Source organism: Silurus aristotelis (genome assembly GCF_946808225.1).
Source record: "Silurus aristotelis genome assembly, chromosome: 5".
In the NCBI taxonomy this organism is placed as follows: Eukaryota; Metazoa; Chordata; class Actinopteri; order Siluriformes; family Siluridae; genus Silurus; species Silurus aristotelis.
The window spans coordinates 12,139,337-12,163,923 of NC_139578.1; the positions used below are offsets into that span (position 1 = coordinate 12,139,337).

Below are 24,587 nucleotides of genomic sequence, written 5' to 3' on the forward strand. Positions count from 1 at the left end.
TACTCAATGCCACTGTCTCTAAACCATACAACATTGCAGGTCTCACCACAGTCCTATAAACTTTCCCTTTCACTCTTGCAGATACCCTTCTATTAAAAATCACTCATGTCACTCTTCTCCACCCACTCCACCCTGCCTGCACTCTTTTCTTCACTTCTCTACCACTCTCTCCATTACTTTTCACTGTTGACCCCAGGTACCTAAACACATCCACCTTCAACACATCTTATCCATGCAACCACACCCCTCCAATTTATTTACACACATGTACTCTGTCTTACTTCATTCCCCTTCTCTCCAGCATGTACCTCCACCTCTCCAGGCTCTTCTCCACCTGCACCCTACTCTCACCACAAATCACAATATCATCCACAAACATTATAGTTCAGGGAGACTCCTGTCTGACCTCGTCTGTCAACCTGTTCATCACCACTGCAAACAGGACTCAGAGCTGATCCTTGATGCAGTCCAACCTCTACCTTGAACCAGTCTGTTGTTCCTACTGCACACTTCACTGCTGTCACACTGTCCTCATACATGTCCACAACTCTTTCCCATAACTTCATTATGTGACACTGTTGAGGAGTGTGTAAAGGACATTAGACAGTGGATGCTTGATAAGTCCAACTTTCTTCTGCTCAACTCGGATAAAACGAAAGTACTTTTACTAGGACCACATGCAGCTAGAAATAAACTTTCCGATTACGTAGCATCTCTGAGTGGAGTACTAAGATGGATCTTAGTGTGTACAGCAGTCAAAGACCTTGGTGTGATTATTGACCCTAGTCTTTCCTTTGAGGTGCATGTGAATAATATTACCAGGATCGCCTTCTTTAACCCTAGAAATATTGCTAAAATGAGAAATATTATGTCATTACAGGATGCAGAAAAACTAGTTCATGCTTTTGTTACATCTAGATTAGACTACTGTAATGCTTTCCTGTCTGGGTGTTCGAATAAATGTGCATAAACAAGCTTGAGTTAGTTCAGAATGCAGCAGCAAGGGTCCTCACTAGATCTAGAAAACATGACCACATCACCCCTGCTTTAATCTGTTTTAATCAGTCTACACTGGCTCTCAATTAAATCTTGCATTGATTATAAAATACTACTACTGACATATAAAGCGCTTAACGGTCAAGCGCTGCAGTATCTAAGTGACCTTCTGTATCAATATGATCCTCTACACCTACTTAGATCAAAAGGTGCAGGCTATTTGTTGGTACCTAAAATAGTGAAGACTACAGCAGGGGGCAGATCTTTCTCTTATAAAGCCTCAAAGTTATGGAACAGCCTTCCAATCAGTGTTGGGGACTCAGACACAGTCTCAGTGTTCATGTTGAGGTTGAAAACGTATTTATTTATTCAAGTCTTTTATCAGTAGATTTTTCTAAGGTAAAGGAGCAGATCTGGAGGGATCATGGATATAGAGTGTTTGGTAAACTGGGATATTTGTATGCTGTCGTCTCCTCACTCTCACACGTTCACTCAGGTTTGTTGACGGTGATGTGGTGGGTCATCTCTTATCCCAGAGATCTCTCATGTCTGTGTTACCTTCTGGTTCTCCCTTTTAGATATGCTGTCATAGCGAGTCTTGCTGGAGTCCCAACTGCACACTGACATTAAGTTTCATACAACAATAAGGACACATAATATTCCAAATCCTTCTCTTCCTGTCCCCCCTCTTCTCTCTCTGGATAGTGTTCTCTTTGTTTGGAGGCCACTCTGTGCTGTTGGGTACAGTTTTTTATCAATGCCTTCGGTGGTTCCATGAAATTCCAGAGTAAGAACAGGAGCTTTGAGGATGGATTTGGACTATAGTTAATGTCAACAGACTGCTACATTGACTCAGGACTACAGTTTGCTTCTGATCACCATCACAGTACCCTGCAACATCGTATAGCTGCAATAAATGGACATTCGGTGCAACCCAGATGAGGATGGGTTCCCTCTTGAGTCTGGTTCCTCTCAAGGTTTCTTCCTTATGCCATCTCGGGGAGTTTTTCCTTGCCACAGTCGCCACTGGCTTGCTCATCAGGGACAAACTTACACTTATAAAGAACATATTAATTTGTTATCACCACATTATTTGTGTAAAGCTGCTTTAAGACAATGTTCATTGTTCAAAGCGCTATACAAAATAAAAATGAAATGAATTGAATTGAATTGACTGATCAACTTTATTCCCCTGTAGTTAATGCAGGTCTGCTCGTCTCCCTTATTCTTAAAAACCGGTACCAGCACATTCCATCTCCATTCCTTAACCTTCCAAAATCTTGTTAAACAATCTGGTTAAAAACTCCACTGCCATCTCTCTTAAACATCTCTATGCTTCTATCTTCATTCTCTTAATCACTGCTCTCACTTCCTCCTTACTAATCCTATCTACATCCTGCTTCACCAACTCCACGTCATCCAATTTTCTCTCTTTTGTTTTACTTATTCATCAGCTGCTCAAAATACTTTCTACATCTTCTCAACACACTCTCCTCACTAGTCACATTTTCATCTCCATCCTTTATTGCTCTAACTTGCAGCACATCCTTCCCAGCTCGGTCCCTCTGCGTGGCCAATCGGTATAAATCCCTTTCTCCTTCCTTAGTGTGCAACTTTTCATACAGCTCCTCATATGCCTTTTCCTTTGCTTTAGCCACATCCCTCTTTACCTGCTGCCGCATCTTCTTGTGCTCCCGCCAACTTTTCTCATCTCTCTGCCGATCCCAATTCTATTTTGCCAACCGCTTTCCCCTTATTCTTTCCTGCACTTCCTCATTCCATCATCAAGTCTCTTTGTCTTTCTTTCTATTTCCAGATGTCACACCAAGTACCTTTCTAGCTGTCTCCCTTATCACTTCTGCAGTAGTTGCCCAATCATCCAGCACCTCTTCACCACCACAGAGCCCCTGTCTGACCTCTTCCCTGAATCTCTCACTACAGTCTTCCCTGAATCTTACACCTTTCTCCACTCTTATACGGACAAATAATAGCAAAGTAAAAATAAAAGTTTTGTAAAATACAAATATTTTAAAAAGGACAGATAATTGAAAAAATTTACTTATATGCAGTAAAGTAAACATACTATGCTTAGGGACAATCAGCTAAATAATACAGCCGGTCATCCAACTCATTGTGTTTGCATGGGTTTCCTTTAGGATTCTCCAGTCAGGTAATTCAATTCAATTCAATTCATTTTTATTTGTATAGCACTTTTGACAATGGACGTTGTCTCAAAGCAGCTTTACACAGATAATGTGGTAAAAAATAATCAATAAGATTGTTCTTTATAAGTGTGAGTTTGTCCCTAATGAGTGAGGCGGTGGTGACTGTGGCAAGAAAAAGCTCCTTTAGATGGCATAAGAAAGAAACCTTGAGAGGAACCAGACTCAAAAGGGAACTCTGGGTGGCACCGAATGTCCATTTATTACAGCGAAATGATGTTAAGGTGTGCACTGATTGTGATCAAATGCAAACTGTAGTTCTGAGTCAGTGCAGCAGACTGATGACATTAAGCTTCTGTTACTCTGTAATTTCATGGGTCCCCAAGATATTAATCAGAAACCATCCCCATCTTCGCAGAGTGGCCTCCAGAAGAAGTACATGCATTTCTACTAAAAATGTGTGTGTGTGTGTGTGTGTGTGTGTGTGTGTGTGTGTGTGTGTGTGTGTGTGTGTGTGTGTGTGTGTGTGTGTGTGTGTGTGTGTGTGTGTGTGTGTGTGTGTGTGTGTGTGTGTGTGTGTGTGTGTGTGTGTGTGCGCGCGCGCCATACTGTAAACAGTGTATTTCCGCTTCAAGCCCAAACGCTGTGCTCTGTCTCTGACGGTAAGAGAATATGTAATACCTCCGCCGCCCTGTAGGTGTCAGTAGGTGCAGTTGATAAAGGCGCTTGCATGTTGGCGTGAAGAACGGTGCCAGACGGTCGGCCAGCAAAAATGGCGGCGACTATGCTGAGGTCGCTCAAACAACTCGGACGTCCTTCAGCAGCGATTTTAAACAAAAATGTTTTGACTCCTGCATGCGCTTTGCTTCAGAGAAGGTAAATTACTTTGTCTACACGGTAAAATAACACCGTTTACACATTGGTTGGTCTTAAAAACCAGCTATTGTCTAAACCAGATGAATCCGCCTTTAATGTGCTTTTGGTTTTCTGTATGTAATATTCTGGTTTAACTGTATACATGTCATGGCGATGTGATTTTGTCAGATATATATCTGATAAATTATGTTTCTGTGCTTAGTGCAATGTACAGTTTGTTAGGGATTTGGTAAAGTCCAAACTGACAACCTGCGCTACTGACAGTATTCTCACAGCTCTAATTATTAATCATCCAATGAACGTGTATAATCAGATATTTTTTTAATCAAAGGGAGAATATAGTAAATATTGTTAGTGATTTATTTTTATTTAAGATTCCAACTGGTTAACAACATTGGTTTTTGCTGGTCAGAATATTTAATAATCCAGTAGGAATAGAGTTCTTTTCACCAAGCAACATGATCTCTATCTATAAAAAGTACATTTCTCACACTGAATCAAACAAGCATCATATTGAGGTAATGTGACATTTTTGAAGTGCGACTGAAGAATACTGACAGGATGAACTGATTCTGGAAAGATTTAGTCATGCAAAAACCGGAGGAATACTTGCTGAACAGAACGGTACTTTGGTATTGTATGAGGAAGTCAGGTGTGTCAGAGTATGTGAGGGTGGTGCAGGACATGTATAAGGACAGTGTGACAGCAGTGAAGTGTGCAGTAGGAACAACAGATTGGTTCAAGGTGGAGGTGGGACTGCATCTAGGATCGGCTCTGAGCCCTTTCCTGTTTGCAGTGGTGATAAACAGGTTGACGGACGAGGTCAGACAGGAGTCTCCGTGGACTATGATGTTTGCGGATGATATTGTGATTTGTGGTGAGAGTAGAGAGCAGGTTGAGAAGAGGCTGGAGAGGTGGAGGTACACGCTGGACAGAAGGGGAATGAAAATCAGTAGGAGTAAGACAAAGTACTTGTGTGTGAATGAGAGGTAGGGCAGTGGAGTGGTGCGGTTGCAAGGACAAGAGGTGGAGAAGTTCAGGTACCTGGGGTCAACAGTGCAAAGTAATGGAGAGTGTGTTAGAAAAGTGAAGAAAAGAGTGCAGGCAGAGGAGTGGGTGGAGAAGGGTATTTGTAAGAGCGAAAGGGAAAGTTTATAGGACTTTGGTGAGACCTGCGATGTTGTATGGATTAGAGACAGTGGCATTGGGTAAAAGACAGGAGGTGGAGTTGGAGGTAGCAGAGCTGAAGATGTTGATGTTTTCGTTGGAAGTGACGAAGATGGACAGGATTAGAAATGAGTTTATTAGAGGGACAGTAGGACGTTTTGGAGACACGGTGAGGGAGGCGCGATTGGGATGGTTTGGACATGTGCAGATGAGGGACATGGGGTATATCGGTAAAAGAGTACTGAGGATGGAGTCACCAGGATGGAGGAAAAGAGGAAGACTATGGAGCAGGTTTATGGATGTGGTGAGGGAAGACATGCAGGTAGTTGGTTTAAAAGAGGCAGATGTAGAGGAAAGGAGGGTATGGAGACAGATGAGCTGCAGATGACCACTAATAGGAGCAGCTGAAAGAGTTGGCACAGTTCCTCACAGAAGTTAGTATGATGTGTCTGACATCTCATAGAAAGCATCAGTGTACGTTTATAATGACTGCTTTATAAAAGCTTTTCCAAACATGCAGAATCCTGTTCTGTTCCTTGTAGGCAGAAGCAATGGCAGCCCGATGTGGAGTGGACTGAGCAGTATGCGGGCGCAGTCATGTACCCCTCTTCCATCGCCAAGAATTGGGTCCCACCGCCATGGAACGGTTCGTACACATATCAAAATGTTTTATTTTTTTATTTTTTAACACTTCATTATTTATAGATGCTTTTAAATGCAGTAAATGATGGCGCTTTAATTCAATTGTAAATATTAAAAAATATTCATCCTCCCAGTGCCGAAAATGTTTAATAACCAAGCTAGAAATTGTTGTTTTTAATGTATGTGCAATTGGACAGGTTGGAGAGTGTGTTTTCAATTAAGAAAAACCTTTTTGTTTGTCTTCACAGACAAAGACCCTCCAGCAGAGAAGGAGGTGTCAAACCTCACTATCAACTTTGGACCTCAGCATCCTGCAGCTCACGGCGTTTTGCGTCTGGTGATGGAATTGAGTGGCGAGTCTGTGAAGAAGTGTGACCCTCACGTGGGTCTGCTGCACCGTGGCACCGAGAAGCTCATTGAGTACAAGACCTACCTGCAGGTACGACCGTATTTAAGAGTCAGCCTGCATCTACAACACATTGCAGCGTTTTTTCTGTGATTTGCACTGAATTAGAGATGAAGCGCTGTAAGATAGCATTTAAGATGATGCTGTTAGTTTAATGTGATGGTGGCTGTGTTGATGATGATGGAAAGTATGCTATTTTGTCCTTTCTATAGGCTCTGCCGTACTTTGACAGGCTGGACTATGTGTCTATGATGTGCAATGAACAAGCCTATGCTTTAGCAGTAGAAAAGCTGCTGAATATCCAGGCTCCACTTCGTGCTCAATGGATTAGAGGTAAAGGACACTTAATGCAATTAATCTAGATTATGAATCTATTACTATTTTATGTACATTTTGTGTAATCCGCCTCAATGATTTGACCTTAAGTGGGCTTGTCTTAAATAAGTATCTCACATGATCTATTTTAGGCTTCCTGAATAAAGAACACTATAATAAAGTAAAATAATAGTTATTTTATTTGTAGTGTATTTTACATAAACTATTTTTATAATGTGAATATTTATTATTGATTATACAATGAACAACTGCAAAATAGCTCCGTGTCTTCTCTCTGCCCGCAGTGCTGTTCGGAGAGTTGACTCGCATTATGAATCACATCATGGGCATCACTACACACGCCTTGGACATTGGTGCCATGACTCCTTTCTTCTGGATGTTTGAGGAAAGAGAGAAGGTCAGAGGAGGATTGGGATTGTTTATGCAAGCAGCTGCAACATGGAAGTCTGTGGTTTTAGTTAGCTGTTTTTTTTATTATTATTATTTTTATTATTATTTTTATTATTAATTTTTTTTACTGCTAGTGCAGCTGTTCAAATATTGATTGATTGATTTATTATTTTTTTTTTTTATAAAATCTTTTGAAGGACACTGATTTCTTTGCAACTGTTTGATATACAACTGTGTACATGTTCACTGTTTAGGGTGCGGTGATGAAAAGTGTGCATGGTTTTTGTGGTCATGTCTTCATGGCTTAATATGCAAGCCTTGAAGTGTGTATTACATTTAACAACATTTAGCAACACAGAACAGCTCAAATCATATGGCTGATCGAATCATTATGCTTAGTGGCACATTTGTGATGAGCTTGTTTGACTTATTTAAATGTAGTTTAAACCAAAAAAAAATAAAAAAACGAAATATGCATTGTAAGGTGGAAACACTTACTCGAATAACTCGAGCAATTTGAATAAAAAAAATTATAATCAAGGCAAATTATTTACTTCGTTTAGTCCATTTAATTACGGAGCATCGTGTTTCCCCACGGACCATTATTACTGACGCACCCCTGCTAAAATCTGGAGCGCTCTGGACAGGTACAAACAGACATAATGCAAAATTAAGAAATGGCGGAACGGGGGGTGGCTAAGAGAAGATTCATATGGAAGCCTGTTTCTGCCACATTCAAAAAAAGTTTGCTAAATTCAGACTTCTTTATTTTTCACTCAATTCTGAGTTTGTTTTTTCTTTGCAATTCTGACTACATTTCTTACAATTCTGACTTTATTTCTCACAATTCCGAGTTTTTTTAAGTTAATCGGGCAGGGTCACCCCCTCTGTTGTGCCAAACGTCAGGCCAACAACACAGGTAATGGTGGATGCACCAGAAATGTTGGATGTTTGCGAGAAATACAGTCAGAATTGTGAGAAATTAAGTCAAAATTACAAATGGCAACAGTATCTGCAGCTCTGCGGAGGTCTGATTTCTAACAGGAAAGAAAGGATTGGATCTGTATTAAACACTGGTTCTAACACTTCCTGCCTGTTCCTTTCTTGCAGATGTTTGAGTTCTATGAGCGAGTGTCTGGAGCCAGAATGCACGCTGCTTATGTCCGACCTGGAGGAGTTCATCAGGTCAGTGCCCTGGACTTTAAAAACCTTTCCATCTCTTTTCAGAGACCAAACTGCGTGATTATTTTGAGAGCTGAACTGATTTCAGGTTACTGTGCATGTTGTAGGATCTGCCCCTGGGACTTATGGACGATATTTATGAGTGGTGTAAGAACTTCTCAATACGCATTGATGAGGTGGAGGAGGTATGAATATCAATCAGTTTTACAGAAAGTTGCTCTGATAGTTCATTGGCTGTCAGTGTGAACTTGGTAGATAATTTTTTTTTAAAAGAATGCCGTCAATGTCGATGGAACGTTTGTAGATGCTGACAAACAACCGCATTTGGAAGAACAGAACTGTTGATATTGGAGTTATCGGAGCTGAAGATGCTCTTAACTACGGCTTCAGGTACCAAATACAAACGCAGCGTTACGGATTTGCAGTTTTCCTTTTGTTTTATACTTTTGAACTTTTAATACTTCATTAATATATTCCTCTCCTCCCTTTTTTAGTGGAGTGATGTTGAGGGGCTCTGGTATTAAGTGGGATTTGAGGAAATCTCAGCCCTACGACAAATACGATGAAGTGGAGTTTGATGTGCCTATTGGAAGTAATGGGGACTGCTATGACAGGTAAGCACTTGCCTAATGCCTAAAGTTAAGTAGATTGATGTTTAAATGTGAATTTAGTAATTTAGTAACGCAAGCTTATGCATCAGGCACGCGCTAACATAATGAAGAGAATATGAACAAGAATGTTTGTGTCTGCACAGGTATCTGTGTCGAGTGGAGGAGATGAGGCAGTCTTTAAGGATCATGAATCAGTGTCTAAACAAAATGCCTGAAGGAGAAATCAAGGTGGACGATGCTAAAGTCGCACCACCAAAGCGATCTGAGATGAAGGTGGGTTTAAGAATGCGTGTATAATAGTTTTACGTGATATAACATGATAGAAATTGTGGTACTCTGAGGCCTCTAATTAAACAAGAAATGTGTCTCTTACCAAACAAACATGTCTGGAGACGACATTGCAGGCTTATCGATTTTCCGCACACTTTGTTTTCTTTAAAATATTCATTTCTGAAATCATGAGAGAAGGTGACCATCTGTGAGCAACAGTATGGTTTAATGCCGAGGAAGAGCACCACAGATGCCTTATTTGCTTTGAGGATGTTGATGGAGAAGTATAGAGAAGGACAGAAGGAGCTGCATTGTGTATTTGTGGATTTAGAGAAAGCGTACGACAGGGTGCCGAGAGAGGAGTTGTGGTATTGTATGAGTAAGTCAGGTGTGTCAGAGGAGTATGTGAGGCTGGTGCAGGACATGTATGAGGACAGTGTGACGGCAGTAAAGTGTGCAGTAGGTACGACAGACTGGTTCAGGGTGAAGGTTGGACTGCATCAAGGATCGGCCCTGAGCCCTTTCCTGTTTGCAGTGGTGATGGACAGGTTGACGGACGAGGTCAGACAGGAGTCTCCCTGGACTATGATGTTTGCAGATGATATTGTGATTTGTGGTGAGAGTAGAGAGCAGGTTGAGAAGAGCCTGGAGAGGTGGAGATATGCGCTGGAGAGAAGGGGAATGAAAGTCAGTAGGAGTAAGACAGAGTACATGTGTGTGAATGAGAGGGAGGGCAGTGGAGTGATGCGGTTGCAGGGAGAAGAGGTGGAGAAGGTGGAGGAGTTCAGGTACCTGGGGTCAACAGTGCAAAGTAATGGAGAGTGTGTTAGGGAAGTAAAGAAAAGAGTGCAGGCAGGGTGGAGTGGGTGGAGAAGAGTGACAGGAGTGATTTGTGATAGAAGAGTATCTGCAAGAATGAAAGGGAAAGTTTATAGGACTGTGGTGAGACCTGCGATGTTGTATGGATTAGAGACAGTGGCATTGAGTAAAAGACAGGAGGTGGAGCTGGAGGTAGCAGAGCTGAAGATGTTGAGGTTTTCGTTGGGAGTGACGAAGATGGACAAGATTAGAAATGAGTTTATTAGAGGGACAGCACATGTAGGATGTTTTGGTGACAAGGCGAGGGAGGCGAGATTGAGATGGTTTGGACATGTGCAGAGAAGGGACATGAATTATATTGGTTGAAAAATGCTGAAGATGGAGCCACCAGGTAGGAGGAAAAGAGGAAGGCCAAGGAGGAGGTTCATTGATGTGGTGAGGGAAGACATGCAGGTAGTTGGTGTAAAAGAGGCAGATATAGAGGACAGGGTGTTATGGAGACGGATGATCCGCTGTGGCGACCCCTAATGGGAGCAGCCGAAAGAAGAAGAAGAAGATTCATTTCTGAAATCAATTCAGAACAAAGAGCAATCGTGAAATTCTGCATGACACTGGGCAAATCTGCCACAGACATGTTCGACCCACGGCACCGCTGCAATGATTCGTTCGAGTTGTTTTGAGTGCCACGTCACTGGAAGATGTGTGATCAGGAAGTCCTTTATCGAGCTGAACCCCCTGAAAATGTCAAACATTCGGAAACTTGTGCATGATGATCGTTTAAGAACAATCCAAATTATCTCACTTCCATGAGATGACGACGATCCGGCTCAAAGGTTGCCGTTTTGACACTATTGCATGAGCCAGCGCGAATAGCAGAAGGAGCTTGACATGCTTCGAAACTTTTTAAAACAACCTGGTACACGGTGGATATATTTATTTTAATGATTTTACAATGCATGTTTCTGATCTCTGTATTTTTGGTAGTGTGCTTGATGTTTGTATTTAATTCCAGTGAGTGGCTTTATATATATATATATAAAATATTATTTATTTATTTTATATATATGTAGACGTCTATGGAATCCCTAATCCACCATTTCAAGCTCTACACAGAGGGCTACCAGGTTCCCCCGGGAGCCACATATACAGCTGTTGAAGCACCAAAGGTGAGTTCCTGTACTGTAATATCCTCGCTATTCTGTGGTACTACTGCAGCTGGAGGGGGGGGCAAAAGCTGGATGGTTCAGTTAAGTTTAATGCATTTGTTCATACTTATGAAAGAAGTCATTATATAGCAAACAGATCTTTTCCAGTGCTTTCTCCACCTAACGAAAAAGAAGTAACTTTTTACAGTAGTGAAGGAAAAGCAAGTACTTTTTTAGAGAGAATGTCCTTTTTTAGAAAAAAAAAATAATAATAAAAAAACTGGCTGGTGTTGTAATGCATGTGATGCAGGTCTAGACATAAGGGTTATTTGCAAGTGATCAGTCTCCGCAGTCAGTGTTTACAGCTAGTTTTTATGTACCCTGATACTAAACACAATTGCGTTGTGTTGGAAACACTCAGACATTACACCTCAAGTAGTCTAACTTCATTGACAGACACACAAACAAACTTTATATTATGGCTGATTACACGTAGTAAATGATACCTAAAATATTCATTCATTCATCTTCTCCCGCTTATCCGTAATTCGGGTCGCGGGGGCAGCAGTCTAAGCAGATTCCCCAGACACTTCTCCGTGTCCAGGGATTGGGCTGTCAAGGCCCCCGCCTTCGACTGCTGCCCAATCCTCTCAGCACCGGTCCCTTACGGTCCCTCCTGCAGGTGGTGAGCCCACGGGAAGGCGGCCCCACGTCGCTCCGACGTCACGGTCCTTGTTTTATTTTTCTCGTAAGGGTCCCCTGGAGCATAGAGGGTTAAGGGCCTTGCTCAAGGGCCCGAGAGTGGCAGCTTGGCGATACCGGGGCTTGAACCCCCGACCTTCCGATTGGTAACCCAGCGCCTTAACCACTGGAGCCACCACTCCCCACCTAAAATATTTTAATATTCAAACATTTTTTTATATATTTAAATACAGACGCTCCCCACCTTACGAACGAGTTACACTCCGAACGACTGACGCAAGAGCCAAAAAAACTATCCAAAAAAACAATGAAATGTACTCAAACTAATCGAAATACTGTATACAACATTTTGTATTAAGTAAAAAAAAAAAAATTTATTCGCCCGAGTCCAGTGCGCATCAAGCGTAGAAGTTCGTAAAGTGAATGATTGTAAAGTGGGGATCGTCTGTATATTAAATATATTCAATAATGATGCTGGATTTTACACAATAGACAAAACCATGCTGTTCTTGTTTTTAAGAAAGAAAACATGTAATTAATGAATAACACACGTGTGCTGAAATGCAGATAACACGGAGAGCACATGAGCAGCAGTACAGTCAGAAAAGTTCAACATTAACATTGTCCCTGGCCAAGGATTTAATACTAGTGGTTGTTGCGTAGCTACTAAAAATGAATGAACCCCATTACTACTTAAAATAACTGTGTACATTTTGTTCGGAAATGTGCTGATGCTCTGTTCATTAAATTGTCAAAACAGCAAAAAAGGAAAATATCACATCTTTAATCATGGTCCAGCCTAAAAAACCTTATTTTTTTTATTTTTTATTATTTATTTTTTTGTGGGGTTTTATTTATTTATTTATTGACAGATTGTCGATCCCTAGTTCTAAGTGGAAGTGTATCTCTTTGTCACACGGAGCAGAAGCACTTAAAATTTAACCAGTGTTTTAATCCACATGATGTAAACTTTGCATCCTTCTGTGTTGCATTTCTCTCAAATTTTTTGCACCATGCACACACGTGAAAAGTTATACTAGCAAAGCATTAGAACTTTTAGTGGCTAAATATTGGCTGGTTTTGGTGAAGGAGGCAGTTTCATAGATATGGCAACCACAGACCTGCTGCTTTGAAATACATTCCTGAATAAGTTTTAAAGGTGAAGTTCTGAAAATGTAAAAACAATCAAATAAAATGAAAAAAAAAAAGTTCTTTTAGCAGTGAAATACAGGGGAAAGAAAATGTAGGTTGCAACCTTCAAAATGATGAAGCATGTATTCAAAGGGCTTCAAAAGCTATCAATAGTCCCCTGAATTTATTGTGTGCAGGGCTGTGGGATTTATTGACCCTTACTTGGGGGGGTTGTCTTGGGTTCTGTGTGACTGCTCCACATAATGGGCTTTAGTTATTTGAATATAATGTTTCATTATAAATTATTAAATACATATTTCTTTTAATATTATACTGGTACTATTTGAAGTTGTTTTTGTTTTTGACAGGGGGAGTTTGGAGTGTATTTGGTCTCTGATGGCTCCAGCAGGCCCTATCGCTGCAAAATCAAAGCTCCAGGCTTTGCTCACTTGGTAAACTCTGCTCCCTTTTTATTCATGACTGTAAACATTACTGTATTTTTATCTTACATTAGACAGATTTTTATTTTTTATAATTTAGCATTATGGCGCTCTCTTAGACCTTAATGAAAAACTAGCTACATATTACTGCTATATTCCTTATTCACATTTAAACTGCAGTATTTGTTTTGCTGTAATTACACATTTGTTGGTTTTGTCTCGTTTTTTCTTTAGGCTGGTTTGGACAAAATGTCAAAAGGACACATGCTTGCCGACGTGGTGGCAATCATTGGTAAAATATATATATTTTTTTTCTATTTATTTTTTTAATTTAACAACAAAACAGTTACTTGTTTATGATGCATTAGTACCCAGTGGTGATGCTTACGCTATCTGAATACCTTAGAGGCAGTAATCACAATAATTGAACACCACAATCCTCTCCAATCAGTGCACTAGTTAGCAGGTTTTGGCGGCAGGAAAGAGAATCTCCGATTGGTTATTCAGCGTAGCGAATTTATACACACAAATAAATGGAACTGGACAAAAAAAACGGACGAAAGCAAACAATAACCGAGAAAAGAGGGAATGCACCGACACTCAAGTCATTCTTGCTACTTAGCAAAAAGCTACACGAACCCGTTAGTATTGATATTTACGGTTCTAGTCCTTGCGGTTTTCCTGTTTGAATGACTACTGCCACCTGCTGGTATGGGAGAGTTATGTTCTCTCACACAAGTACGGAACGTACACAATAGTTGGCCATCTGCTGTAATCTGTCCGGTGTGTTCTAGTGCAACATTTTTTGCACCGATGCAGGTGGCGCCACAGTCGGCTTTCCTCAGAGCTGATTCTTTGGTGTTGGTTTGGTGTGTCCCTACCTTAAGTGCTAGATGGGTAGTTCTCTTCCAAATGTTAGCAGGCAGAGAGGGACATCACAGGGTTGCTGCTGGAATGGCAATCTGCTTGCCACAAAAGGGGGCATATCAGTCCCCCCACACACTTCCTCATAGATCAGATTGCTTGGGGTTTAAGCACAAAGAGCTAAAAGCTTGTAATTATGTGTAAAAAAAATTTTTTTTAATTAATTATTTCTTTTTGTAACTGAGAGCAATGGTCTTTTACCTTTCCTTTTGGCAAATATTTAGAATGTAGCATTATGCAAAAAAAAAATAAAATCTTAAACATTACTTAATTTGATGTTTCTTTTCTTATGATATTTGAATATTCACCCATTTCTGTATATATCATTGGCTGAACTAAAGTTTTTTTTGTTGCATTTCCTGTTTAGGAACTCAGGACATTGTGTTTGGTGAGGTGGACCGTTAAAGCATCACAATGTCTGTTCTTTTGGCGTACATCTGTTTTGTCTTTCAATGTCACTCTAGTAATGTGTATTTGATGGACAACTTGACTCGAACTTCTCCATGTATAAAAACCTATTAAACGGAATAAATATTTTATGTCCGTGTCTGTTGCTGTTTTTTAATTTCTGTATTATTTGTTGAAACAGACTTTTTTAAAAATATAAAATTTATGGAGGTCCAGTGAAGTAAAAATCTCTTACTTCTTTGAAACTTCTGGTCCAGATACAAGAGTAATCACACTTAGGAGAAGAAACAAACATTTGTTTCTAAATGCACACGAATACGGCAGGATGTAAATGTGAACGTGTGACAGAAGTGAATGTTCTCCACCGCTAACACGAACATGTCGGTGCATTGCAGTTGGCTATACGATGCAACGTAAACGTCTTTGTAATGCTTGTAAAAGGGTCATCGCATGGCTCTCGTGTCACGTTATACTGTCTGTGAGGTGTGTTTTTAAAATTAAAATGTGATGAATGTAATTTTCAGGTGCACTGCGTTACACTTTAATCATGTCCATTTCATTCAGTGCAAAAATCTAAATATGATCTCTGTCCAAACACGGCTATAAGTTACATGTAACTGTGTCTCTGTAATCAATTATTCCTCTCTACTATTTCCACATTAGGATGAGTCACTCAGTGCTGCTGTCAAAAATAAAAGTAAAGGTGACCCAAGATACAAATCACTTAGCACAGATATAAAACATCTCTCCTCACCTCTTATAAAAACAGTGCTTTTATTTGATATACTGTGAAAAAATAATTACATAACATTTTTAAAAATATATTGGGAAAAAAAGATAATGAAATAAAAGAAAACTCATTAACTTCTGTTGTACGTCTGTAGAATGCTTCAACTATGAAGAACAGTACAGTAAGGTCAACATTTGCTTTCTAAGACACAAGTATACAGGATACAGTCCTACCAGCAGAATAAAAGTATTGGAGCAGGAACTTTAGGGAAGTAAAGGATTACATAAAGATATTTGTACACAAAGAGACACACTCAGTCTCTCACACACACACACTCGCACATCATTCTCCTCCAGCCTTAAATTGGCATATAAAGTGTTGGATTATAAAAGTCATATTTTCCTAAGGCCACTCTTTTTTTTTTTTTTTTTTTTTTTTTTTTAAATCAACACTCATAAATCCCTCTTTGAAGTCCTCATGGCGGTTCAGTCGTTTGCGATGGAAGTTGGAGGAAGACCATGTCCTCAAATGCAGATTAGGTCATGACTTCCCAAACCCGTCTTTCTCAAAGTCAATTGAACCAACTGTACCATAAGGACATACTAATGGGCAGCACAGGTAAATATAAAGGTGCTATCTGTTGATGATGAGCATCTCGTTCTGCTGAATGCTTTTTGGCACCACACTGGATTTCAGCCAAGTAATGATGAACACAGCTCATTATTCTTCTTTTTTCTTTACAACCGGTCGTAAAATCTTCAAAATCCACTGCCGAACCTTAGTCCTTCTGCCAATTTTCTCTTGCACCGTAGATACTGTAACAATACTGCATTTAAAGAGTGCATCACACTGAATGATATAAAATAATACTTGAAATAGGAGTAACACGTGAGAAAATATTTACAAGACTCCTTCAATCGAAAGGCATCGAAACTCAGACGACAACTGTTCTGTGATAAAGAACCTATTACCAGACGGATTGTCTTCATCTTCCACAATGGACATGATCATGATGTTTACATCCAGAAAACCCTGTCTGCTTTCATATCCATAAATCAAGTCTGAGTTTTACTAGTCAAAAAAAAAAGAAAGATGCTTCCTCCGAACTTAGGCGTCTGTGTTTGGCACAAATAGCAGGTGTGTCTTTGTGATATTGTGTGTGGCAACAGTCCCCGATGTATTAGGTTTCAGTAAACCTCATATTGTAATATACATTTATATATGTATAAACATTCTGCTCTCTGGTAAAGACCCTGGGAACCCAAAAAAAATAAAAAATCCATCCAAGAATAAACAAGATCTGCTCCACTTTTTTCATGATGTCTTATAAGGTGACAGCATAGCAGCCTGATCTAAGATCAGTATGTGTACCTAAGGCTGGGTCGTACTTTTTTGCAGCCCCATACCCTTTAAAACGCCATGTTTTTGGTCACCATTATTACTGAGTCCAGAAACAACAAACACAAACAAATCTGCATATTTCCTTTTTGTTTGTTGAGGTGAATATCACCTAAATAAAGACTGACACTCGAAACGATGAACCTTTGGTCCACAATTCTTTTACAGAAAATATGAAAAAACAAAAATAATTCGGTATTTTTGGGACTAGTCCAAACACTCTAGCCTAGTGTGCAAATGAGAGATTACAGGTAGATTATAAGAGTAATTATCTATGCTAGAATACTGGAATGCAGTGCAAACAATGACCCCCACTACAAAGCACCATGGAAACGAGTGGGGAATTCAGACATATACATACAAATATATATAGACACACACACACACACACATATATATATATATATAATGTGTGTGGGTGTGTGTAGTGTGTGTGTGTGTGTGTGTAAGTATATGCAGCCATACTGTATGTGCTTAATGATCAACTAATCACCATGTCAAAACACTATGGGAAAAAAAATTATATATATATGTTTTTCACTATGATGTCCCCTTTGTGCATTCCACTAAATACCAATTGTTTGTCCCATCATGAAAAAAGAAGAAAAAGAGAGAGAATGAGTGAAAGAAAAAGAACATAGCTGTCCTTGACCATGGGTGATGGCTTCCTAAACTGGTCTCTTTTCCTTCCTATTTTTATGCCAAAAGAAAAAAAAGGTTCCAAAGTGCTTTAATTCACTGATATGAGTTGCAACTTCAATATTTTGAATGATAGCATTTTGACAACTCTGTAAGAAAAGGTTGGTGAAACATACTGTACGCTTTATTTTATTCGTTCCTATAATTGAGAGGGCTTGTCGCCCGCTTTATGAGGTAGCTTAGCGATCTAGAATAACGACTAGATACTAACGAACAGGTAAAGCAGGTGAGTGTATCTGCCTTTCGTCACCTAGTTTCCAATTGATCGCAAGTACTTTTGTAGGGGTGTAACGACATGCAGAGTTCCAATCAGACACGATTTCACGGTGAAAAATGTCTAAAGTCGTGTTTTACATTTTTTTCTTTGTTCAATAAAATGTTACAAAAGGTATAATATTTAAATTACAACATGATGGTGTGATGTATTTAATCAAAATAGAACCCAGATTGCTGTTGCTGCTGTACTCAGTGTAAGAAACTGCTTGTTAACTGATTTGCGATAAAGACGCAGATGTTTTAGGTGAAAGTGTGTGGGTTTGACGGAGTTTACATGTTGATTATACCTCAGTATTGCGCACCCGCAGACATATCAAAATGAGAGCCTTGTATCGCTCGATGCATTACGACATGTTTTATCGTTACACCCCTAATGCTTTGGTAGCTAAGAAAACATGGTCATGTAGTGTCTTGTTTGGTGCTTTGCTCATGGCTGGTTATAAGGAATTAACTGTATATGAATCATCATTGAACCACTGCCAGTCTAGTAGGTGTAATTGCCATTATATTGCTTTCTGATATTTGCCTTGTAAAGGTATGGAGACGAGTTGAAGAAGCCATTAAATTTTTTTTTTTCTTTTTCTTGTTTTCTTTTTCTTTTCTTTACAAAAGACTTTAATGACCACTGCTGCCATGTGGTATTAGTGTCACAGACAAACACAGAAGCTTCCAGCAGTTCTCATCAAGATGTGTCTGTGGCCATGTTTACTCCAAGATATTCACACCAATACTGTTTGGCATTTTGACGATCCTAGATCTTTCATTAATGCTACTATTTTTCATCTTGATTGTGATTTTCGCTATCGGCTCCTTGAGCCGAGAAAATACGCAGAAAAAGCTGAGAGAATTTCCTCCACCTCTAAATTTCCCTCCCGCTCTCTCTTCTGTGCTTTCTGATCTGATTCCTACCACCCATTTGTCCTTTCTTTATAATTTCCTCCTGTGTATGTTTGTGTGCATGTGGTCGAGTATGTGTGCTGAAGTCAGGAAGAGCAGCGCGGCTTGGGGTCCGGCTCCTCCTTCACACGTGCGTCTGCATCCTCTGCGTGTGTCGGTGGGAATAGTCGGAATGCTGCGAGGTGTAGGAAAAGCGCGTGGAGCTACCGTACTTCCCGAGTCCACTCTCCGGGGTCGCAGCACTGCCTCCGACGCTTACACCCGGCCCCACGCCGTAAATCTCGTACGCTGCGCCGCTTTCTAATGGAGCGAGGCTGGGAGGAGCAAAGCCGAGGCGATACGTTGGGTAATGCGAAGGGTAGCTGTAGTTCTCATATGGTAACTGTGGTGCTGAATCTAGGAGACTACATTCAGCTGGAAAGTCGCCTGTCTGAGGCCCGGAGCTGGGCGGAGGCTGCTGAGACTGACTTGGTCTGCTGAAGGTGTTAAACTGGGCATAGCTGAGTCTGGAAGGAGGTCGAGGGTCGTAGCAGCCGGCTCGTGACCCAGGAGCCAAGCTGCTAGGTGTTCCAGGACCTGCCGTTGCTCCGTTGCCTGAGCTACCGCTAACAGTTGCAGCACCACCGGGGGCAGTAGAGGTGCGATAGTCAGAGTAGTGCATGGAGCGAGAGGCAGGACGGCCTTCATCATGGGTGGAGGCTCGCACATTGTAGTAGCCGTTTGTCGGGTCCTGTCGGGTAAGAGAAAAAACACTAAGTGTGCAAAGAAAAAACACATGAGTGCAGATTCTGTGGGTGTAAACATTTGTATCCCCTGTGGTTTCTTCTTCTAAAAAAAAAAAGGAAAAAAAAAAACGACAAAAAATTTTTTTTTTTACCTTGGGTATTTGCCAAATGGCAACAATCCAGAAATGGCAAATTAACAAACAAAACAGTTTTTTAGTTTTATTACCACAATAAAACCATTTATTACATCTGGCAAAGATGATGATAAGATTTTTATCAAATCACACTGCACCTTTTTCAAGTTTTGCTGTTGCCAAAAAAAAAATCCTGTTTATTTTATTTAATACCTATGTTGTAAATAATTATAGTACTCATACAATATAACACACGATGATAAATACATAATACATTTAAAAGCAGCTGCACATGTGTGTGTGTGTGTGTGTGTGTGTGTGTGTGTGTGTGTGTGTGTGTCTCGTTTACCTTGATCTCATAGTCCTGACGTGTGTCCAAGGTGTCACTGCGTAGGTCTGGTTTGAGATCAATGTCATCTTTAAAAGGCTGAGAGGAGGGAGAGAGGGTCACAGAGGGCAAAAACTAAACAATAAACGACAAACCAACCAAGGGGGAGGGCAGAAGTAACACAAGAGGGGTGAAAACGGGTTAAGAGAAAAAGGAGGACGAAGATAAAACAGAAAGAAAGGGAGGTTGAGAAAGAGAAGAAGATTAAATTCAGTTTTCCGAGAAGGAAACTTTAGATGAAATACAGGGGGTAAGGCGCGGTGACTGTTGAAGTGCACTTTAGTGTGAAGGGGGGGTTCCAGGTGACGTGTTAATGGTCATCACCGTGAATAATGATCCAAACGGGTTGTTTCAGATGCAACATAATGACCAAAGGTTTTTTAGTATCCTAGTATTAATGTTGCACTGGTAGAAAAAAGAAACCACAAATCACATTTATAATGTATTTATACATAAAGGAATTGAGAAAGTTGTTGTGTAAATTCATAAATTCTTGCAAAATCATATCCCATAAGGCATAAGGTTAAATGCCACATTACTGCAGGTTGTAACATCCCTCTCAGAATTTCCTGTCAGTACACCCCAGAGACACATCCCTGTATATGATGGGACACTTGGGCTGCCTCTGTGACTTATGTTCGTGGATGAATGTGTGTTGGTTCTTCAATTTTAGCAAAGTACACTACTGCTGACAGCACTAGAGGCCAGCTTGCATACAGACAAGAGCGACAGAGTTTCTATTGCCGCTGCAATTATCGATTCATCAAACCTAAATGTTTAATTTCCTGTTCACATTTCGAAGCTCAACCACTGAGACACACAGCTGAATGAGATATAGCAAGACAAACTGGTCAGATTGTACTGATATGGAAAAATAGTTGACTGACTGCTTACAGTAGTGAGAGAGATAACCTTAATATGAGTGCACCAACCATGCTGTGAGCGAAGCATTGAGGAACCTCCTCGCAGACGGCGTTAGGGATGTTAGGTATCCAGATTTCATGCTAGTTTTTAACTAATACTCAAAATTTACCATTCAAATATTTAAGACACCCTTGCATATTTAACTCACCGAGTACATAGCCTTGACCATGCGACTTGCTGTGGAGACGCTGGCTGAGTCTTCCTCTAAGCTGTGGGTTTCTTTATTTATCGTCTCAACCTTGATGTCAGGTTTACCGAGTGTGACCCCACGGCGACCTGCAAACGAACCGGACACACAATTTTATGCAGTTCTTTATGCAGCCACAGTTTGTCTGTGGGTTGTAGAAGAAATACATGACTATATTGATACACACTTGAACACTATTACAACTATTAGTGCAGCAACTAATCATTTCATTAAGGCGGTAAAATTGTCTGTGTGTGTTTTCTTACTTCCTTTCCGTTGGCGATATAGGAACAGTACTAATGCAAGCAGACAGAGCAGTAGCAGTATGGAGCAGCCTACAGTGCTGCCAACAATGATACCCACTGGAACAATTTCTGTATGAGAGAAATGAGAGATCGGGTTTGGGTTCAACCTCGTCGAGTGAACAGGAGCTGGATATTGGTAACTGCCTAATGCACATAGGAGTCGTTATCGTATTATTTAAAATAATTGTCCAAATCTTTAAAATATATTAAACTTCTTTCGGCTTCTCCCATTAGGGGTCGCCACAGTGGACCACCCGCATGTTTGATTTGGCACATGTTTTTATGCTGGATGCCCTTCCTAACGCAACCCTCTCTATTTATCCGGGCTTGGGACCGGCACTGAGAGTTGCTGGGGTTGGTTCCCTGACCGGGGATCGAACCCGAGCCGCAGCGGTGAGAGTGCCGCATCCTAACCACCAGACCACCAGGGAACCTCTTTAAAATATATTACACCTTCAAAAAAATTAAAAATTGTTCTATTAATTTCTAATTGATGAATATTATTAAGCCACTGTTTTCCTTAATTCAGGAAGAGCAACAAAGGTAAAGTGTAATCAATTCAGTTTTCTTAAATCCATGTGCAAACTTCATTCATTGTTATTTCCACTAGGTGGCGCTATTTATATAAGTCTTCATTAGAAAGAACGCACAAGTTAGCAAAGATAGTACAAGTCAGCAGTAATCATCTCACAGTTAGATACACTTTCTTTGCTGTATGATTAGTTTAGTTTTATTACAGATAACACAGACTGGTATCTATGACTAAAAAAAAACTTTTTGTTTGCAAAGTATATTTTTATTCTTTTTAAATGTATATCTTTTTTTCCCACATGTGGAGCCTTTATGATCTTTACAGACACAAGGAAATATCTCTCCAAGTTCTTATAAGTGCACAGTTTAAAAAAAAAAATGCATTTATTCTTACCAGTCTCCATCAGATTGATGATCATGGTTCCTGAGCCGAACATGTTCCAGGCTGTGCAGTTGTAGGTGGACTGGAAGTCGGATTCCATGACGTTGTTAATGGTGAGAGTAAACAGCACCGCTCCTCCATCAGAGGACGGCTTACTTTGCTCCACCGTGTAGCGTTCTGGTAAAGTTCCCTTCTCTTTGTCCCACACGTTTTCCTTCCACGCCCACACCTGAGATGAACACAGAAATTAAAAGTTACTTTTTTGTTTTTGTTTGAACAAAGCTAATCAATAATTATATACTTAGTTATGTGTCTAAAATATAATGTCATAAGGCATCCATCAAAGACCAAAAACAACCTTACTAAAGCGAATCTTCTTCTTCTTCTTTCGGCTTCTCCCATTAGGGGTCGCCACAGTGGATCATCAGTCTCCACACCCCCCTGTCCTCTACATCTGCCTCTTTCACACCAACCACCTGCATGTCTTCCCTCACCACATCCATAAACCTCCTCCTTGGTCTTCCTCTTCCTCCTCTTTCCTCCATCCTCAGCATTCTCCTACTGATATACCCCATGTCCCTCCTCTGCACATGTCCAAACCATCTCAATCTCGCCTCCCTCACCTTGTCTTCAAAACGTCCCACATGTGCTGTCCCTCTGATAAACTAATTTCTAATCATGTCTGTCCTCATCACCCCCAACAAAAACCTCAACATCTTCAGCTCTGCTACCTCCAGCTCCACCTCCTGTCTTTTACTCAATGCCACTGTCTCTAATCCATACAACATCACAGGTCTCACCACAGACCTATAAACTTTCCCTTTCACTCTTACAGATACTCTTCTATCACAAATCACTCCTGCTATCAATCTTCTCCACCCACTCCACCCTGCCTGCACTCTTTACTTCTCTTCTCTAACACACTCTCCATTACTTTGCACTGTTAAACCCTAGGTACCTGAACTCCTCCACCTTCTCCACCTCTTCTCCCTGCAACCGTATTACACCTTAATTTCAGATTTCAAAATAATTTTTTTTGTTTTTGTTGTATGAGCCTTACACACCCTTAAGAATCTTCAAAAGCCAGATTGTTTTTAACAATTCACAGAACAAGGCCTAAATATCTATGTATATGTATATCTGTGTTGGTTTAATTGTGGAGAATTTCAATAACCTCACAGCAGTTGATGGAAATTTCGTGATTACGAGAAAGCAAGAAAGGAAAAATATTAGAATGCATGGCCTCTTAGAACTTCTGTATATTTCTTTTGAGTGTGAACCCTGTTAATATAATTTCCTTTTTTTTTTTATCTATTCTTAAAATATCCATATTCCCATATAACAACCTCTCACAGTCACATACCTGTCCTTCACACACATGCACCTCCATTACCTAAAGAGCTTTTCCATGCTGAAACAAAGGGCTTAGAAAATGGCGAGAAAACAGTTCTTAAAACTCTGCCCGCCTGGCGCTGTATTATTCATAGTGAACTATGAACATGTTTAAAAAATGCATAACTCCACATGTTTACAATGAGGCTCCATTTACTGCACAATCCAGTGCTACACAGACCAGAAATGATGAAACAAATACTCAGCTCCTTTGTTTCATATTTCATACATTTCTATTCAGAGCTGCATTAGAGTTTTGGCTGCCAGTCATTCTACATTACAGTCATTCAGACAGAAAAGAGCTTTAAATGGATAGTGCTGAGTTATAGTTAAGTCAACTATGTGGAGAGTAAAAGCTTGGTTTGTTTGTTGAGGTCTGATATTCGCAAATTATTAATGTTGGTTACATGGACTTCTGGAACTATTAATACTATTTGTAACATCCAGCCATGTTGGCTCCAAATACACAATATAAAAAAATTAATAATGATAATAATGAAAGGTTTTTCGCCAACCCTAAGACATGTTGCGCTATTTCGTGTTGAAACTTCATGACCAAATGAACGGGGTTGTAGGCAATATTCAAAATGGTTATATTAAAAAATCTGAAGCTTAGTGGAAGTTCCAACTTATAGAATAAGATACAGGATTTACACAGTAGCTTCTCAACGTCTACATTCTCCATTAACTAGCTATTAAAATGCTATTTAAGCAGACACTTACAATCTTGTCTGGTGGAGGAGTGCTGGCGATGTAACACTTGACCTCGCCTTTCTCTCCTCTGACTGCATACTGGACTGGCTCACTGGATATAATGGGAGGACCTGTACAGAGAGAAGCCTTGCTTATTTTGTGCTTTTGGGCAAACCTTAAAACTAAATGGCATAATTACTGTAATTCAGCATCTTAACCTTAAGTTAAGTCTCTGTGAATTGGTATATAAGCACTTCATAGAGTAGCGTATTACAGAACAGTATCTCTAATCATGAGAAAAAAACAACCAGCACAAGCA

General features: G+C 40.2%; 2 protein-coding genes and 1 long non-coding RNA gene across 5 annotated transcripts in view; 1 reads left to right on the forward strand and 2 right to left on the reverse strand.

Annotated features, from left to right (window-relative positions):
• Positions 1–14,746, forward strand: part of ndufs2 (NADH:ubiquinone oxidoreductase core subunit S2) — a 190,846-nt gene extending 176,100 nt beyond the window's left edge. Inside the window, exons 1-14 of one of the 3 annotated variants that reach the window (XM_083542206.1) lie at positions 3,833–4,034; positions 5,744–5,847; positions 6,092–6,282; positions 6,462–6,582; positions 6,870–6,982; positions 8,086–8,160; positions 8,265–8,342; positions 8,462–8,547; positions 8,652–8,771; positions 8,912–9,041; positions 10,928–11,023; positions 13,204–13,287; positions 13,510–13,567; positions 14,567–14,746. In XM_083542206.1, coding sequence (XP_083398332.1) covers positions 3,931–4,034; positions 5,744–5,847; positions 6,092–6,282; positions 6,462–6,582; positions 6,870–6,982; positions 8,086–8,160; positions 8,265–8,342; positions 8,462–8,547; positions 8,652–8,771; positions 8,912–9,041; positions 10,928–11,023; positions 13,204–13,287; positions 13,510–13,567; positions 14,567–14,604 — 1,398 coding nt within the window. In that variant the 5' untranslated portion in view covers positions 3,833–3,930 and the 3' untranslated portion in view covers positions 14,605–14,746. Of the gene's footprint in view, positions 1–3,832; positions 4,035–5,179; positions 5,848–6,091; positions 6,283–6,461; positions 6,583–6,869; positions 6,983–8,085; positions 8,161–8,264; positions 8,343–8,461; positions 8,548–8,651; positions 8,772–8,911; positions 9,237–10,436; positions 11,024–13,203; positions 13,288–13,509; positions 13,568–14,566 lie in introns of those variants that run through there. The other 2 variants (XR_014533779.1, XM_083542207.1) reach the window with 2 other exon arrangements.
• LOC310726534 lies at positions 9,110–13,193 on the reverse strand. The gene is made up of 3 exons (XR_014533783.1): positions 11,891–13,193; positions 10,440–11,508; positions 9,110–9,244 (listed from the first exon to the last, which is right to left on the reverse strand). It is a non-coding gene; the product is annotated as an uncharacterized lncRNA (long non-coding RNA).
• A 618-nt stretch (positions 14,747–15,364) lies between the features above and the next one.
• The window catches only part of kirrel1a (kirre like nephrin family adhesion molecule 1a), a 28,802-nt gene continuing 19,579 nt past the window's right edge, over positions 15,365–24,587 (reverse strand). The window contains exons 10-15 of the mRNA XM_083542165.1: positions 24,299–24,399; positions 22,196–22,412; positions 21,232–21,339; positions 20,927–21,054; positions 19,816–19,893; positions 15,365–19,337 (exon numbers count right to left, since the gene is read on the reverse strand). Coding sequence (XP_083398291.1) covers positions 18,732–19,337; positions 19,816–19,893; positions 20,927–21,054; positions 21,232–21,339; positions 22,196–22,412; positions 24,299–24,399 — 1,238 coding nt within the window. The 3' untranslated portion in view covers positions 15,365–18,731. The remainder of the gene's footprint in view (positions 19,338–19,815; positions 19,894–20,926; positions 21,055–21,231; positions 21,340–22,195; positions 22,413–24,298; positions 24,400–24,587) is intronic.